Consider the following 15,465-nt stretch of genomic DNA (forward strand, 5'->3'; position numbering starts at 1 on the left):
GGCTGATTTATTACAGGTGTTCCTGTCCATGATGTGCCGTGATGCCCTAATGTTTTTCCCTTACAGGGGTTGGGTTGGCGTTATTGTGCATGGTGTATTTCTATGCTAATGTAGAATTTTGCAATTGCAGCCTTCCCTTAAGGATGAGAGTCTGAGTTGGCCCCGCCAGATTGGCCCCAGATCGAACGTCATTTTGATCCCATCCTTTTTCTTCCTTTCAGCATGGACTACTTCCTATGTAAATAATTCCCCCCTTTATTCACTTGGCTCTGGCGCCAATTGGCGTCCTGTTGTGACACTACTGTTTTGCATTCTTTTGCCGTGCAGGTTGGAAACACTACTAGACTACGTATCTTTTTCCAACTCGAACTGGTGTCCTGCCTCTTTTGTGGTGTGCCTGGTGTGTTGACTGTGGGTACTGCGTGAATGCTTCACATGTCCTCGAAGTTTGGTCTGCCCACTTGATGCCATGCTACCCCTTTGGAGATTTGGGTAACCCCCATTTCTTACAGCAACACACCAAAGAAAGGCCTGGTATAACATAGTCAGTATTTTATTTTCCTAAAGCGAACTGCTGATATCTGCTCCTAGGCTGTGTGAGCAGATCACTGGCACTACTCCTCCAGTAAAGTTCCATAGAACAGAATAATGCCACAGTGTGACCAGCCCACTGAACAGCCCGGGTCACCAAATCACTGCCAGCTGAGAGCAGACAACATACAAGCAATAGATACTACCATACTCTGGAATACACCACCTCGCGCTTCTCTCCATGGAAAGTGAGAGGTAAATTTGGAAATGAAGTCCGGACGAGACGTTCAAAGGAAGTTTATAGATGTAAGGGGATACCTAATATGTGCAGAGCTTGCTATTAGCAAGTTATGATTGCTTAGTCTTTTGAGGTACAAAGGTAAAATATCAGAAACTTGCTGCTACAACAGTTACCATGGTATCTTGAAGGACACTTCTTTCCCTCTCTCCCAATAGTGTCTCTTATTTATATCAATTACGCGAGTGTGCCTATTTCGTCAACTTAAACCTAGATATTAAGGGGAAACAAGCATTTGCAATGCAATGGTCTCGGCATCATTAAAGGTAGAGCAATTGGCATTGCTCATGACATTTCTTTTTTTTTCTTTAAATCATAAATAAATGGCATTGTCATTTACATTGCCAATACACACCACTCTGCACCTGCACTCACTGCTCTGCACACTCACTACTCTGCACACTCACTACTCTGCACACTCACTACTCTGCACACTCACTACTCTGCACACTCACTACTCTGCACACTCACTACTCTGCACTCACTACTCTGCACTCACTACTCTGCACTCACTACTCTGCACTCTGCACTCACTACTCTGCACTCACTACTCTGCACTCTGCACTCACTACTCTGCACTCTGCACTCACTACTCTGCACTCTGCACTCACTACTCTGCACTCTGCACTCACTACTCTGCACTCACTACTCTGCACTCACTACTCTGCACTCACTACTCTGCACTCACTACTCTGCACTCACTACTCTGCACTCACTACTCTGCACTCACTACTCTGCACTCACTACTCTGCACTCTGCACTCACTACTCTGCACTCTGCACTCACTACTCTGCACCCTGCACTCACTACTCTGCACTCACTACTCTGCACTCTGCACTCACTACTCTGCACTCTGCACTCACTACTCTGCACTCTGCACTCACTACTCTGCACTCTGCACTCACTACTCTGCACTCACTACTCTGCACTCACTACTCTGCACTCTGCACTCACTACTCTGCACTCTGCACTCTGCACTCACTACTCTGCACTCTGCACTCTGCACTCACTACTCTGCACTCTGCACTCACTACTCTGCACTCACTACTCTGCACTCACTACTCTGCACTCACTACTCTGCACTCTGCACTCACTACTCTGCACTCTGCACTCACTACTCTGCACTCACTACTCTGCACTCTGCACTCACTACTCTGCACTCACTACTCTGCACTCACTACTCTGCACTCACTACTCTGCACTCTGCACTCACTACTCTGCACTCACTACTCTGCACTCACTACTCTGCACTCTGCACTCACTACTCTGCACTCTGCACTCACTACTCTGCACTCACTACTCTGCACTCACTACTCTGCACTCACTACTCTGCACTCTGCACTCACTACTCTGCACTCACTACTCTGCACTCACTACTCACTAACTCACTACTCTGCACTCACTACTCACTACTCTGCACTCACTACTCACTACTCTGCACTCACTACTCACTACTCTGCACTCACTACTCACTACTCTGCACTCACTACTCTGCACTCACTACTCTGCACTCACTACTCTGCACTCACTACTCACTACTCTGCACTCACTACTCACTACTCTGCACTCACTACTCTGCACTCACTACTCTGCACTCACTACTCTGCACTCACTACTCTGCACTCACTACTCTGCACTCACTGCTCTGCACTCACTACTCTGCACTCACTACTCTGCACTCACTACTCTGCACTCACTACTCTGCACTCACTACTCTGCACTCTGCACTCACTACTCTGCACTCACTACTCTGCACTCTGCACTCACTACTCTGCACTCACTACTCTGCACTCACTACTCACACTCACTACTCTGCACTCACTACTCTGCACTCACTACAGCTTCCTTCCACAGCTAGAACTAGTGCATAATGTCAAAACAGAGAAAACAAGGAAACACACTGAAGCTGTCTGTACCACGCCAAGTTCACATTTCGAGCAGCATGTGTTAAATCACGCTTTAGACTACTTCTCTACTCAAAAGTAGTACATTTCCTTCAAAAAGATAAAAATATGACATGCAAACAGTAATGCCGAAACAAACTGTTCAGCATGGGTTTTGATTTACATGAAAACATTAATTTCACTTAAAATAATAATAGTTTTTAGCTAAATTAAATTTACATTTGGATTTAGGGCATATTCACATATTTTTAGTAAATTTAAATGTCAGTGGCAGATGGACACGCTTTCATTTAGCAGCCAAATATACAATAACTTACTGCCCCCGGAATTTCGCCGCGGCCGCACCGGAAGTCAGGCAAGGTCGCCTGTGACGGGGGCGGAGCCGCGTCCGGACCGGAAGAGGAGGCAGGCGGAGGAAATGCGTGGAGCGGCCCGGGGCTCCTGCGAGCGTGGAGAGCCCCCGGGGCCGACAACAGGACGTTGTACGCGTGTTGCGGGGCTCCCTTGACCAAGAGGGAGTCCCGGGATAGGAGCCGCAGCGTCAACTCTCCCTGCCGGTGGGGAGCAGTAAGTTAAAGGGGAGAGGGGGGGCCGGTGCGCGCGCGCGTGTGTGTGTGTGTGTGTGTGAGTGGGGGGGTTCTGTATGTATGTGCGTGCGTGAGCGCTTCTGTTTCTATGTATGCGTGTGTTGTGTGGGAGCCTCGCGCAGCGCTCGTGCTAATGCGCGTGCCAGTTTAGAATCGCCTGCGCGCGGCCAGGAGTGTCTCCTGGGACTGCTACTCGCTAACATAAGATCTCGGCGGAGACGCGCTTACGCGCGTCTTTTAGCCGAGACCTAAAAACAAGACTTGTCTAACTGGTCATAGCAAAAAGACATCTAAGAAAGTGACCAAATGTATGTAACGAAACATGAAAACTAAATTCACAATCTTGAAAAAGGGAGCGATAACACAATTATTTAGGTGATCTCAAATCAACATATTACGGTCTAGTTCAATTCTGCTTCCAGGAAAGGATACAGCTCCAGTATTTTTGCCAGAAAGAAGGGTGGGTGGTTAAGAGCTGACAAGGAGTTCCACAACCTTAAGCTGATTTCTTCAAGATTACTCTGTTTAGTAGAGCCCCCACTGGCAGACTCTACCAGTACAAAATGTTACGTACCTGTGGTAACTATCTTTCTAGTGGATATTCTCTCTACCTGCAGATATCCTCAACTGTAGAATTATCTGAAGCATCAGACTGCATCCAGAAACTTTAAAGCTCTCACATTGTCGGAAGGGGGTGCTGCCTTTGTGTCGATGCCAGAAGTGGAGTCAGATGATGTCATCGAAGCCACATAGCACCCACAACAGCACAATGATGTCAGTTTCCAGCCATTTAGCTTGCCACCTTCGAGGCGAGCAAACCAACTGACTTAAGTAAAGTAATGTGGTATCAAAACATGATTTGGTGTCTTATTAACTTTCCCTACAACAATCCATCTAAAGGGGAGGCAGCATGACAGTATGGAATCAGCAGGTAGATACAGTATCCACCAGAAAGATCCCGCAGCTAAGTAACTTTTTCTTCTGATGGATACTTCTACCTGCAGATTCCTCACCTGTAGAATAGACTAGAGAGTAATACCCTGGTTAGGCTGATGAATGGATGGATATACAAGGAAATCCTAGCAAAGTGACCGATCCTGCACTTCATTTACATGGGGGCTTGATCCCATGCAAATGAGGGAACCCTTTACCATTGCACCTACGCCACACTGAAGACTTAAGGGCAAAGAGCCCGTTACAAGGAGCATTAATAGTACGCCACGTACTGTTTTGCACAATCAGCGTGCTTCCTAAGAGCAGCTCTTGAAAAGGGAGAAGGGGTTAACACGATCATGCACCATGCATCCTTGCCCCCTTGCAAATGGGAATTGGAATTTTGGGCAGAAGCAAAAGGCATACCAGTGGCTTCAAAGAGCCAATCTACCTTGCGCTCATGCATGGTTTACAGTGCAGGTACATATTTGAGCCAGCAATGCGAGTAGTGCTTTGACTGTAATAAGTGTATTGTCTTTGTCAGCACCAGCGCACATAGATTAGGCTGCACCGCAGCAGAGAGGAAAGGAGTGCTATAGTGAGGTGTCCTTTTTGACATGGTCACCCCCACTTGATGCCTGGTACATGATTTGATTTCGAATGAAAGCGCACTGGGTTCCTGCTAGCCAGTGCCAGAGCTCTTTCCCAGAACTGTACAATTGTTCCCCATAATTGACAAAACCTTTAGCACCCTCTTTAAGTCCCAGTAAATGGTGCCCTGATACCTAGGCCTGAGTTGCTAAATAGGGTCCCTAAGGGCTGCAGCACGAATTGTACCACCATAAGGGACCCCCTCATCCAGCACGTGCACGACTGCCAATACAGGCTGGGTGTCTTATAGTTAACAAAAGTAAAAACACAACATGTCACATATCCCTGTGTGCCATGTCCTGTACTACTGCATATGATATTTGTAAGCAACCCGTACAGCCGGCATGACTGCCCTAAGGCAGGGAGCTTAATATTATATGTGAGGGCAAACCTGAATAAGCAGATATGCCCTTGTGCTGTTCAGTTCCATTTCTGCAAGTGCAAGTGAAGAGGGAAGCCATTTTAAACATGTGCTGGGCACTGGTGAAAAAGAGTTCCCCAGATACACGATGGCTTCACTGAAAACAGGGATGTTTGATATCAAACATCTGGTATTGATGAATGCACGCTGATTCCAGTGTTGTATTTATCAATATATGCACCCAGAGGGCACTTCAGAGGAGCCCCCTGTAACCGTACAAACTGCTGGTGGGCTGACTGACTGGTTTTAGCCAGCTTAACAGCAGAGTTGAATTCCTGACCCCCAGGGGTGAGGTCCTTCGCTCTCTGGAGGCAAGAAACCAGACCAGCTCTGGCTGTGTCTTCAAACCCCTCCCCAGAGATGACCTGCAGATTAGCCTGCTGAGCAAGGGAGCTTCAAAGCAGCTCCTCTGCCTTTGGTATGGGTCTCTGGTTTCTCACAAAGGAGAGGATGCCAACACTATTTTCCTGCTCCACTTTTGGCAAGAGCACAGGTGGGAACATTTGTTAGATTTGGAGGGGTGCCACATTCAGCTAGCACTACCCCTCATTTGAGGCAGGTGATGTGGACCCCTCTCATCAGATTCCTTCATATTGATTTGACAAGAATTAACCAACCAGGGTCAGGGTTATGGCCACTTCCCAACAGAAGTAGTCATATGAGGGTGTAGTCACCCTAGAGGTAATTAGCCAATTGCCTACTAGCTGGCACTCTCTCTAACACCCCTAAATTCAGTATTTAGGGGAGCCCCTGGCATCGGAGAAGTAGATTCCTGCTAAGAAGAAGTAGGACCTAAGAGCCACAAAAGTAGAGAAGAGGAGTAGTTTTATTTAAGTATTTCTAGAGCGCATGGCTGCCCATGAGCGTCCCAGCGCTAATGATAGAGACAAGCGAAGACAGGTAAGGGGAAGTTAAGGGAACAGCCAGGTCTTTAAGGTTTTACGGAACAAAACAATATTGGGTTGTGCCCGAAGGTCCAATGGAAGTCAATTCCAGAGTTTGGAGGCATTATACGGAAAAAGACGGCCTCCAAATCGAGCCCTCTTGATCTTGGGGACCAAGGTCAAATGTGAATTTATGGACCGGAGAGTTCTGTTAGTATTATAGGGGGCAATGAGGTCTTTGAAGATTGGTGGAGCTTTACCGTGCAAACATTTGTGGGTAATACAAAGGGTCTTAAACTGCACTCTTTCACATATTGGCAACCAATGGAGTGCTCTGAGGGCCGGTTTGGCCGAGCAGCGATTGTTGGTGCCTGTAAGAATCCGAGCAGCAGTATTTTGCACTACCTGCAGTCTGGCTGTCACTTTCTTGGGTGCACCAAGGTAGAGTGCATTCCCATAATCCACTCAGGACAATATTAGGCCCTGAACCAGGAGCTTCATGGACTGCGCAGGGAGTAGGGGTAGAATTTTGCGGGCGGTATGGAGAAGACAATAGCAGGCTCCAGCCGTCTTCCTTGCTTGGGTGTTAAAAGTGAGCCCTTGATCCAACCAAATCCCAAGACTTTTGATATCAGTCTTAGGGGTTGGGGGGGGGAGGGGCCATGCAAGGAGGCCACAGAGTCTCCGGGCGGAAGAGGGACTGGTTGCCCAGGACCAAAATCTCAGTTTTGTCGCTGTTCAATTTTAAGTGAGATCTGTTCATCCAACTGGTTATGTCTCCAAGACAGGCATACAAATCGATGGCAGGGTTGTCCTGTCGGCTTAGAGAAACAACGAGCTGGGTGTCGTCAGCGTAAGTTAGCAATGTAATTCCATAAGGGGTGACAATTTTTTCGAGGGGGGACATATATACATTAAAAAGCGTAGGTTCAAAGATGAGCCCTGCGGGACACCACAATGTATTGGGGTCACTTTAGAGGTGTACTTGCCCTCCGCCACCCGGGAAGAGCGGCCGTGTAGGAAGGATCTCAGCCAGGACAGGGCAAGTCCAGAGATACCCAGATCCCTGAGCCGTTGGACCAGCATACGATGATTAACGGTGTCAAAGGCCGCACTCAGGTCCAGGAGGATCACTGCCACTGATCCTCCAGCATCGATTATCTTCCTGGCCTCCTCAACAACCGCAACCATAGCCGTCTCGGTGCCCTGACCCGGGCGGAAACCTGTCTGTGATGGTTTCAATAGCTTGCTCGCTTCAAGATAGTTGGACAGCTGACTATTGATGAATTTTTCTGTCACCTTGCTGGTGCTTGGCAGAAGGGAGATTAGTCTTAAATTATTAAGGTCAAGGGGGTCCAAATTCGTTTATTTTAGTAAGGCCTTAACCACCGCCTTCTTCCAGCTTGGAGGGACGAAGCCCTGCGCGAGGGAGGAGTTGATCACGCTCAACATTGGAGCGAGGATGGTGGGAACGACTAGTTTAAGGATCTTAACTGGGGCTGGGTCCAACGGGGAGCCACTCTTAAGTGACTGAAGAATAGGTAACAGAGTGTCCTCCGAAATGGGGGCAAACGCATCCAGCCCCATTTTGGGGGCCTGAGCTGGTATCGGGAGCGTATCAGATAGGTCGACCGAATTTATCAAAGGGAGTTGTTTCAAAATATTTTTGATCTTTTGATCGAAGAATTCAGCTAGTTCATTGCACCGATTGTCCGAGGGATCCACAAGATGCGGGGGCTCCGGTGTTTTTCTAAGTGCTTTCACTATTTGGAAAGTTTCTCTTGATGAATTTGCCGCGGCGTTTATCTTTTCTTCGAAGAAGACTACTTGCGCCCCTTTAAGGGCCTTTTTATAGTTAAGGATTGTGAGTTTATATTCCCTCTCCCTGGTAAGGTCATAGTCCTTCCTCCAAGCACTTTCCGCCTTTTTACAGAGAGTTTTTAGGAGTCGGACCTCTTTAGTAAACCAGGGCAAAGAGGTTTTTTCCCGTGGTTTAAGGGAGGGTTTTTTCAGGAGGACTCTATTCAGGGAATTTTCTATCCATGAAGAGAACGAGGTGTCCGCGGCTATGGGATCATTTTCCTGAATTGGCAACGAAAGCTCTAGAACCTGCTTCCATTTGTCCAGGTCCAATTTAGACCAAGGGCGTGTTGGCCTGCCATGAGCAAATCTAGGGCAGGGGATAGCCGGGATCGACCAGCTAAATAAGATAAGCCGGTGATCAGACCACGGTATCGGAATTGGTACCGCCACTTCGAGATCCGAGATGTTCGAAAAAATGGGATCAAGTGCCCCAGTATATGGGTGGGATGTTGGCTCCCCAGGTGGAGCTGATGTGTTGCTAAATCTAATAATAACTCGGAGGCTACCCTGATTCTGCTGTTATCAAGATGGATATTTAGATCCCCAAGGATCATAAAATTGGATAGAGTTACGGCCAAAGTCATTGAAGTTTCCAGGAGGGAGCTACAGAATTGACCCAACGCACCTGGGGGACGGTAAATAAGGACTCCCGAAAGGGAGTTACGTGAGGAAATTTGGAGGGAGAAGTGAACATTTTCATAATCGGAGAGAGGACTGCTGTGAAGCCGGCAGCCCAGGTAATCTCTGTAGATTATAGCTATCCCTCCTCCCCTCCCCTTGACGCGATCCAGATGTTGTATCAGATAGCCTGGCGGCAGTGCCTGGACCACATCCGGGTCAGAGTCTGATGCAAGCCATGTCTCTGTTAAAAATAAGATCTCCAGCTTATGTTCGTCTAAGAGCATGTGAACTTCCTGTGCATGTTTAGGCAGGGATCGACAGTTCAACATAGCCATGTTGAAGACAGTCTGAGCAGGAAGACAGGGCTTAGGGGAGGGTAGCCTAAACGGTCAATGAGAGCAGTGATTACCAAGACCATTAACTGTGATAGAATGAGCACAAGAGGGCAGGGGGGGGCTGGTTAAGTAAAAGTAGGGAATCCCTAGAATAGGTTAGAAGAGTCTGAGGATTAGGAATGGAGGAGCAGGAACCTGGGCCCGGTCTGGTGAGGACGGGCGCAGACGGGCTTACCTCTGGTGCACCTCCGGCGCGCCATCATCGCGCCCACTGCGCTCGTCCACTGCGCGTACAAAACAGAGGGGGCATTTTGTAGTGCAAGGGCACAATCACCCGCAACACTAGAGCGCCGACCGTTCTTCCCCCAAAGATGGCGCCGGTGCAACAGATGCTCGAGTGCCTAGTCCCGAGGTCCAGGAGACCCAAAATCGGCCACCTAGCAGTGCCTGGACCTTGGGAGGAGAGCGTGAAGGTTAGGAGTACGTGCAAATAAATTTATTAAAAGATGCGTCCCAATCACACACCGTTTTACAAAAAAAACTTTTTTCAAAGACAGGTGTCACAAAAAACAGCGTAATAGTCAATTTAAAATCAATTTCAAAGGTATACAGCCCGTGACTCCCGGCTTCCGCCTCAAGAGTCGCTAGTACTATCACTGAGTGAGAGTTTCTGCTTGCCCTATATGTAGTGCAAGGGCCCAATCGCCCGCAACACTAGAGCGCCGACCGTTCTTCCCCCAAGATGGCGCCTGTGCAACAGATGCTCGAGTGCCTAGTCCCGCAGTCCAGGAGACCCAAAATCGGCCACCTAGCAGCGCGTGGACCTTGGGAGGAGAGCGTGAAGGTTAGGAGTACGTGCAAATAAATGTATTAACAGATGTGTCCCAATCACACACCGTTTTACAAATAAATTTTAAAAAGGCAGGTGTCACAAAATACAGCGTAATTGTCAATTTAAAATCAATTTCAAAGGTATACAGCCCCTGACTCCCGGCTTCCGCCTCAAGAGTCGCAAGTACTATCACTGATTGAGCGTTTCTGCTCGCCCTATATGTAGTGCAAGGGCCCAATGGCCCGCAACACTAGAGCGCCGACCGTTCTTCCCCCAAGATGGCGCCTATGCAACAGATGCTCGAGTGCCTAGTCCCGCAGTCCAGGAGACCCAAAATCGGCCACCTAGCAGCGCGTGGACCTCGGGAGGAGAGCGTGAAGGTTAGGAGTACGTGCAAATACATTTATTAAAAGATGTGTCCCAATCACACACCGTTTTACAAATACATTTTAAAAAGGCAGGTGTCACAAAAAACAGCGTAATAGTCAATTTAAAATCAATTTCAAAGGTATACAGCCCCTGACTCCCGGCTTCCGCCTCAAGAGTCGCAAGTACTATCACTCAGGAGCAGTAGTAGCTGAAAGAGGTAGCCGAGTGGATGACGACCAGCCGCCTGAAACTGAACTCGGACAAGACGGAGGTCCTCATCCTGGGCTCCTCACCCTCCGCCTGGGACGACTCCTGGTGGCCTCCCGCCCTGGGCACCGCACCCAAACCGACAGACCATGCACGCAACCTGGGCTTCATCCTGGACCCCTCCCTCTCCATGACCAGGCAAGTCAACAACGTCTCCTCGGCGTGCTTCAACATCCTACGCATGCTACGGAAGATCTTCTGGTGGATCCCCACCGAGACCAGGAAGACCGTCACCCAGGCCCTCGTCACCAGCCGACTGGACTACGGCAACGCCCTCTACGCCGGTACCACCGCCAAGCTCCAGAAGAGACTCCAGTGGATCCAGAACGCCTCAGCCAGACTCATCCTCGACATCCCACGAACCAGCAACATCTCCGGACATCTGAGAGACCTTCACTGGCTCCCCGTCAACAAAAGAATCACCTTCCGCCTCCTCACCCACGCACACAAAGCCCTACACGACCAAGGCCCGAGCTACCTCAACAGCCGAGTCAACTTCTACGCTCCCAAACGCCACCTCCGATCAGCCAACCACGCCCTCGCCGCCGTCCCCCGCATCCGAAGAGCGACTACAGGAGGAAGGTCCTTCTCCTACCTGGCCGCCAAGACCTGGAACTCCCTCCCGACCGACCTGCGCCTGACCCAAGACCACCTCTCCTTCAGGAAGAAGCTGAAGACCTGGCTGTTCGAGCAGTAGCGCCCCCCCCCCCCCCCCCCCCCCCCCCCAGCGCCTTGAGACCCTACGGGTATGTAGCGCGCTTTATAAGTGTCACTGATTGATTGATTGAATTGGCCCCAGACCCGCCGGTCTGTCTGCAATCCTCATAGAAAAGTGCACCAAAGTCAACTTGTCCTGCAGCTGTGACTCCAAAAGCCTGGGAGGACTACCTGCCTTCAAAAAAGAATCAAGAGTCTCCCGTGGAGTAGCTAAGCAGCTGCCCTGCATCTTGGAGGCAGCCAAGAACCCCTGTGAGGCCTCCTGACTGCGAACAACCTAACACCAGAAAGCACTACTGCACTTGTCTTGCCAAGCCTGAGTTGAAGTGGGCCAACTGTGAAAGCATGGTCCCCCAGTCCAGCAGAGACAATGCCCCCCCCCTGGACTTCCCAAAGGGGACTTCCCAAAACTGCCTGCATCCTCTTTGTGCAGGCACCCTCAACTGCAACCGCTCCAGGTGACAAAAACCAGATGCCTAAAAACACCTCTGCAAAAGTCGTCCCTGGGCCCTGGAGAAGAGAAGCGAAGGTGCCTCCACGTCCATGAACATTACAAGAGTTGAGCCCCTGTGCTGGTTCAGCTCAACTGGTCCCCCAGACCAAGCCTACAGACTCTTAGTGACAGAACTGATCCAGACTTGTTTATGGTTTATGCTGCCTTGGACCTTGACCAATACTCACCTCAAGTCCTAGAGAAGGGTCCCCAAGTCATTAAGTAACCGTATGCAGCATATATTTTCTCCATAGCTTAACATCGTTACAAAATGCTTTAATCACGATTGAAAGTATCAAACAGCTGTTTACCTCAAACCTATTTTAAACAGTACTTACCTGAACAAATTTTCTCTGGTGCCTAAACAAATCTAATGATACTGGCTATTTTTGTAAATAGGTGTGGATCTCCTTCTTGAGTCGTGTTGTCATTTATTAATCATTGTATGTATTTGCAAATGTCTTACATTCCTCTGTGTTAAGCCTAAGGCTGCTCGACCACACTACCCCTAACAGAGCACTTTGGGACTGCATAGCATGGCCCTGTCCACTTTCAAGAGAGCCACTGGACTCTGTGAAGGTTTATTAAGTTATTGATATATGATATCACATAAAGAGGCAGCTTCCTACAAGTGCACACTACATGTAATAGGGCTAAGGGTTCTCAGGGACCAACCGTCAGAAATTTGCAATCAACGGATATTAAGGAGATGTCGATTGGTGGGAATCAGCAAAAGAGCAGCCAAGAGAAAACCTATATTTGCATACAAGATACATTTGTGGGCCTAAAATGCTAATGTAATTAGCACATTTTAGATTGGTCTGGGAAGAAACCCCATGATGAAATAGACACGCACAAAACTTTGCAGGGGTTGACCAATAGAGTTCAACCCTAAGATTTGGAGTTGAATAACCATTATAAAATTGTAAAACACATACGATTCTAATAGATTGGATATGTTTAAACTGCATGCATTTTATAACAAGCAACCTTACCTTGCCCTTTCCATCCTTTTCAAAGGAGGCCTTCCAGAAGATGTAATACTTTTTGATCGACTATAACTGGGTTTGTAGCCTAAACCCCATTTATCCTTCAGAGATGCAGCCTGAGATTGAGCAGCAAAGTAAGTAATAGATTAAATGAGAATCCCACAGGGTTGCTACAATCATACATTAATGTCAAAAGGTAGACCTATCTATTTCACATTGGAAACTTAGAATGGATTTTTATAGCCATATTAAAATGCATACACAATACCCTCAAACAGAGTTAAATTTGTGCCAGTGCTGGACACTGGCACTTTGTTCTTAACACCAGCACTTATTTATGACAGTCCACCATATGGTAGTACTGCCTGCTTATTTTCTAGCACAGCACATCTGCAAATAACAATGTAAAATACCTTAAAAAAGACAATAACACCAGCACATCAGGGTGAGCCTTACAGCTTGTGACCCGAGGAGTGTGATGTCAGCAGGTAGCCTTTCAACTGCCATTTTGCAGCACTTACAGTGACAGTTGGGAATGCAGGCAGCAATAGCCCCTGAGAAAAACCTTGGGCCCTGGCACTTTCTTTATTTTACAAATTAAAAACTCGCACCCCCCCCCCCCCCCCCACACACACTTTTACATGCACTGTTCTAGATCCTAACAGTTTCTGTTCTTTGTTTTACCATGACAGGGACAGCTGCATCCATCAACTTGATATCTAGAGAAGTGCATTTTTGGTTCACCCTCTTTCAGGCAGAGTCACCTTTTATTCATCAAAATTATGGGTGATGCCAAGATAACTCCAAGCCCTACAGAACAATGGACCTCAAGTACAAAACACTTTTGCAGCCGCAAAGCTTTTGAATGACAAAACAAACAAGTTACTTACCTTTGATAATGCCTTATTTGGTAGAGACAATCTAGCTGCAGATTTGTTCCTTTAGAATTATCTGCAAGTGTCAGACTGAATCAGGAAATTCTTGAGCAGTAACCCTGCGTGCCGGTAGGTGGCGTAGTTTGGGTCCGCTTAGGCATCATCAACGCAGGAAGTGACGTTTGCAGTGCCTATATAGGTGCCATCCTAACGCGCCAAAATCTGTTTCTTTTTGTGACTTTCCAACTCAGAAGTGTGGAGCCATGAAGAATGCCGATGAACTGGTGTGCAGTGCTAAGAGCCTTAGAAGTGTAACCTACAAAATTCAGTTCGCGGAGAAGATGGGAGGGTTGGTAAGGAATCTGCAGCTAGATAAGAGTATCTTCCAGCTAAGGTGGTACCGAATGTAAGTAACATGTTCATCTGATAGGGATGCCTAGCCGCAGATTCTTTACATTAGAAAAGATACCCAAGGAATAACTACCCGGAGTTGGGTCTGCAAGCAGATTAGACTGTAGGACTGAAACGGCACAACACCTGTCACCCAGACCTCACTGTTCAAACGAACAAGTCATTTACCTTCAGTAATGCCTTATCAGGCAGGGACTATCTGCAGCTAGATTCTAGCTGCAGGCTGCTTGCTGTTGAATATTCCCCAGGCATGAGACTGGATTAGGATTTTTTTTAGCAGTACCCCTGCACGCAAGTAGGTTTGTTTCATTTGTCTCTGCGCCGTCCATGCCGGAAGTGTGCAGTGCCTATATAGGTCCCACCCAATGCGTTCACATCAGTTTCTTTCCAGACATTCCACACCGACAGTGCAGAGCCATGAGGAACACTGATAGACGGGTATGCATGTCTAGGGCCTTTAGAAGTGTGACCCTTACACTGTAAAAAAGAAGATTCCAATGGATGGGAAAGTCCTTCGCACTCGCTAGTGTATCCAAAACTGGTAAACGTATATGGGATGTACGGTGCAGTTCAGTTTTAATCTCCTGAGCTTGAGATTTATGGACAATCTAAATGTAAGCGTTTTCCTCAATCGATGGAAAGCATCACCAATCCACACTCTTATCGAAAAAAGTTTCAATAATTCAAAAATGTACTTCAATGGTAATTCCAAAGTTTTTTATTTTTCTACTGTTCTTATTTTGTTTTAACGTTATCTTCACGTTATAACTTAACAATTATTACTTCACAATTCATGCGCTGATGTGCCCATTCATGCGCTGATGTGCCCAATGCATTTCGGCTCTGCCCTTTATCAGGGGCTCATTCCTACAAATGTAATGTATATATTTTAGTAGAAGAGACTGAATTCTGTTACAGATCTATCTTCTTAATACGTGCAGCAATTCAATGCCTGCTGCTTGTTATATCTGATAGAGACTTCTAGCCACAGATTCTCTAACTTAGAATAGATACCCAAGCAACACCTCCCCAGAGGTGGGTCTGTGAACAGATTACACCAAAACGTCCTGTAGGACGAACACATAAAGTGCCCATCATGACAGACCTGACGCACAAGTTACTTACCTTCAGTAACAATATATCTGTAAAAAAAAGTAGTTAGTGTTAGATTCCTTACCTTAGAATATCCCCAGGCGTCAGACTGGATCCGGCAAGTTTTCGTCAGCAGTACCCCTGCGCGTCGGTAGGCGTCGTCTGCGGCTCCGCGTCCGTCGTCGGCGTTGTGATCGCCGGGATGACGTCGGAGTATTTAGACACCGCCATCGCGCGGTCATCATTTCTGTACATAGCTTTCCGCGCCAGGAACGCAGAGCCATGATAGAAACCGACACTGGTGCCATGAAACTAGGGACCTGAAAGGGATGTCCTTAACCCTAGATATCGGTTAGCAGAATGGGGAGGATGGGTGGGGCGGTAAGGAATCT

The 15,465-nt window shown here is 47.8% G+C and overlaps 1 protein-coding gene across 15 annotated transcripts in view; it reads right to left on the bottom strand.

Annotated features, from left to right (window-relative positions):
• The window catches only part of BLTP1 (bridge-like lipid transfer protein family member 1), a 1,831,302-nt gene that overhangs the window by 394,285 nt on the left and 1,421,552 nt on the right, over nucleotides 1-15,465 (bottom strand). For all 15 annotated transcript variants that reach the window (XM_086962202.1, XM_086962209.1, XM_086962198.1 and 12 more), the window contains one exon: nucleotides 12,702-12,811. In XM_086962202.1, the coding sequence (XP_086818328.1) occupies nucleotides 12,702-12,811 (110 nt within the window). The remainder of the gene's footprint in view (nucleotides 1-12,701; nucleotides 12,812-15,465) is intronic.

Source organism: Lissotriton vulgaris, chromosome 3_1 (assembly GCF_964263255.1).
Source record: "Lissotriton vulgaris chromosome 3_1, aLisVul1.2, whole genome shotgun sequence".
NCBI classification, from domain to species: Eukaryota; Metazoa; Chordata; class Amphibia; order Caudata; family Salamandridae; genus Lissotriton; species Lissotriton vulgaris.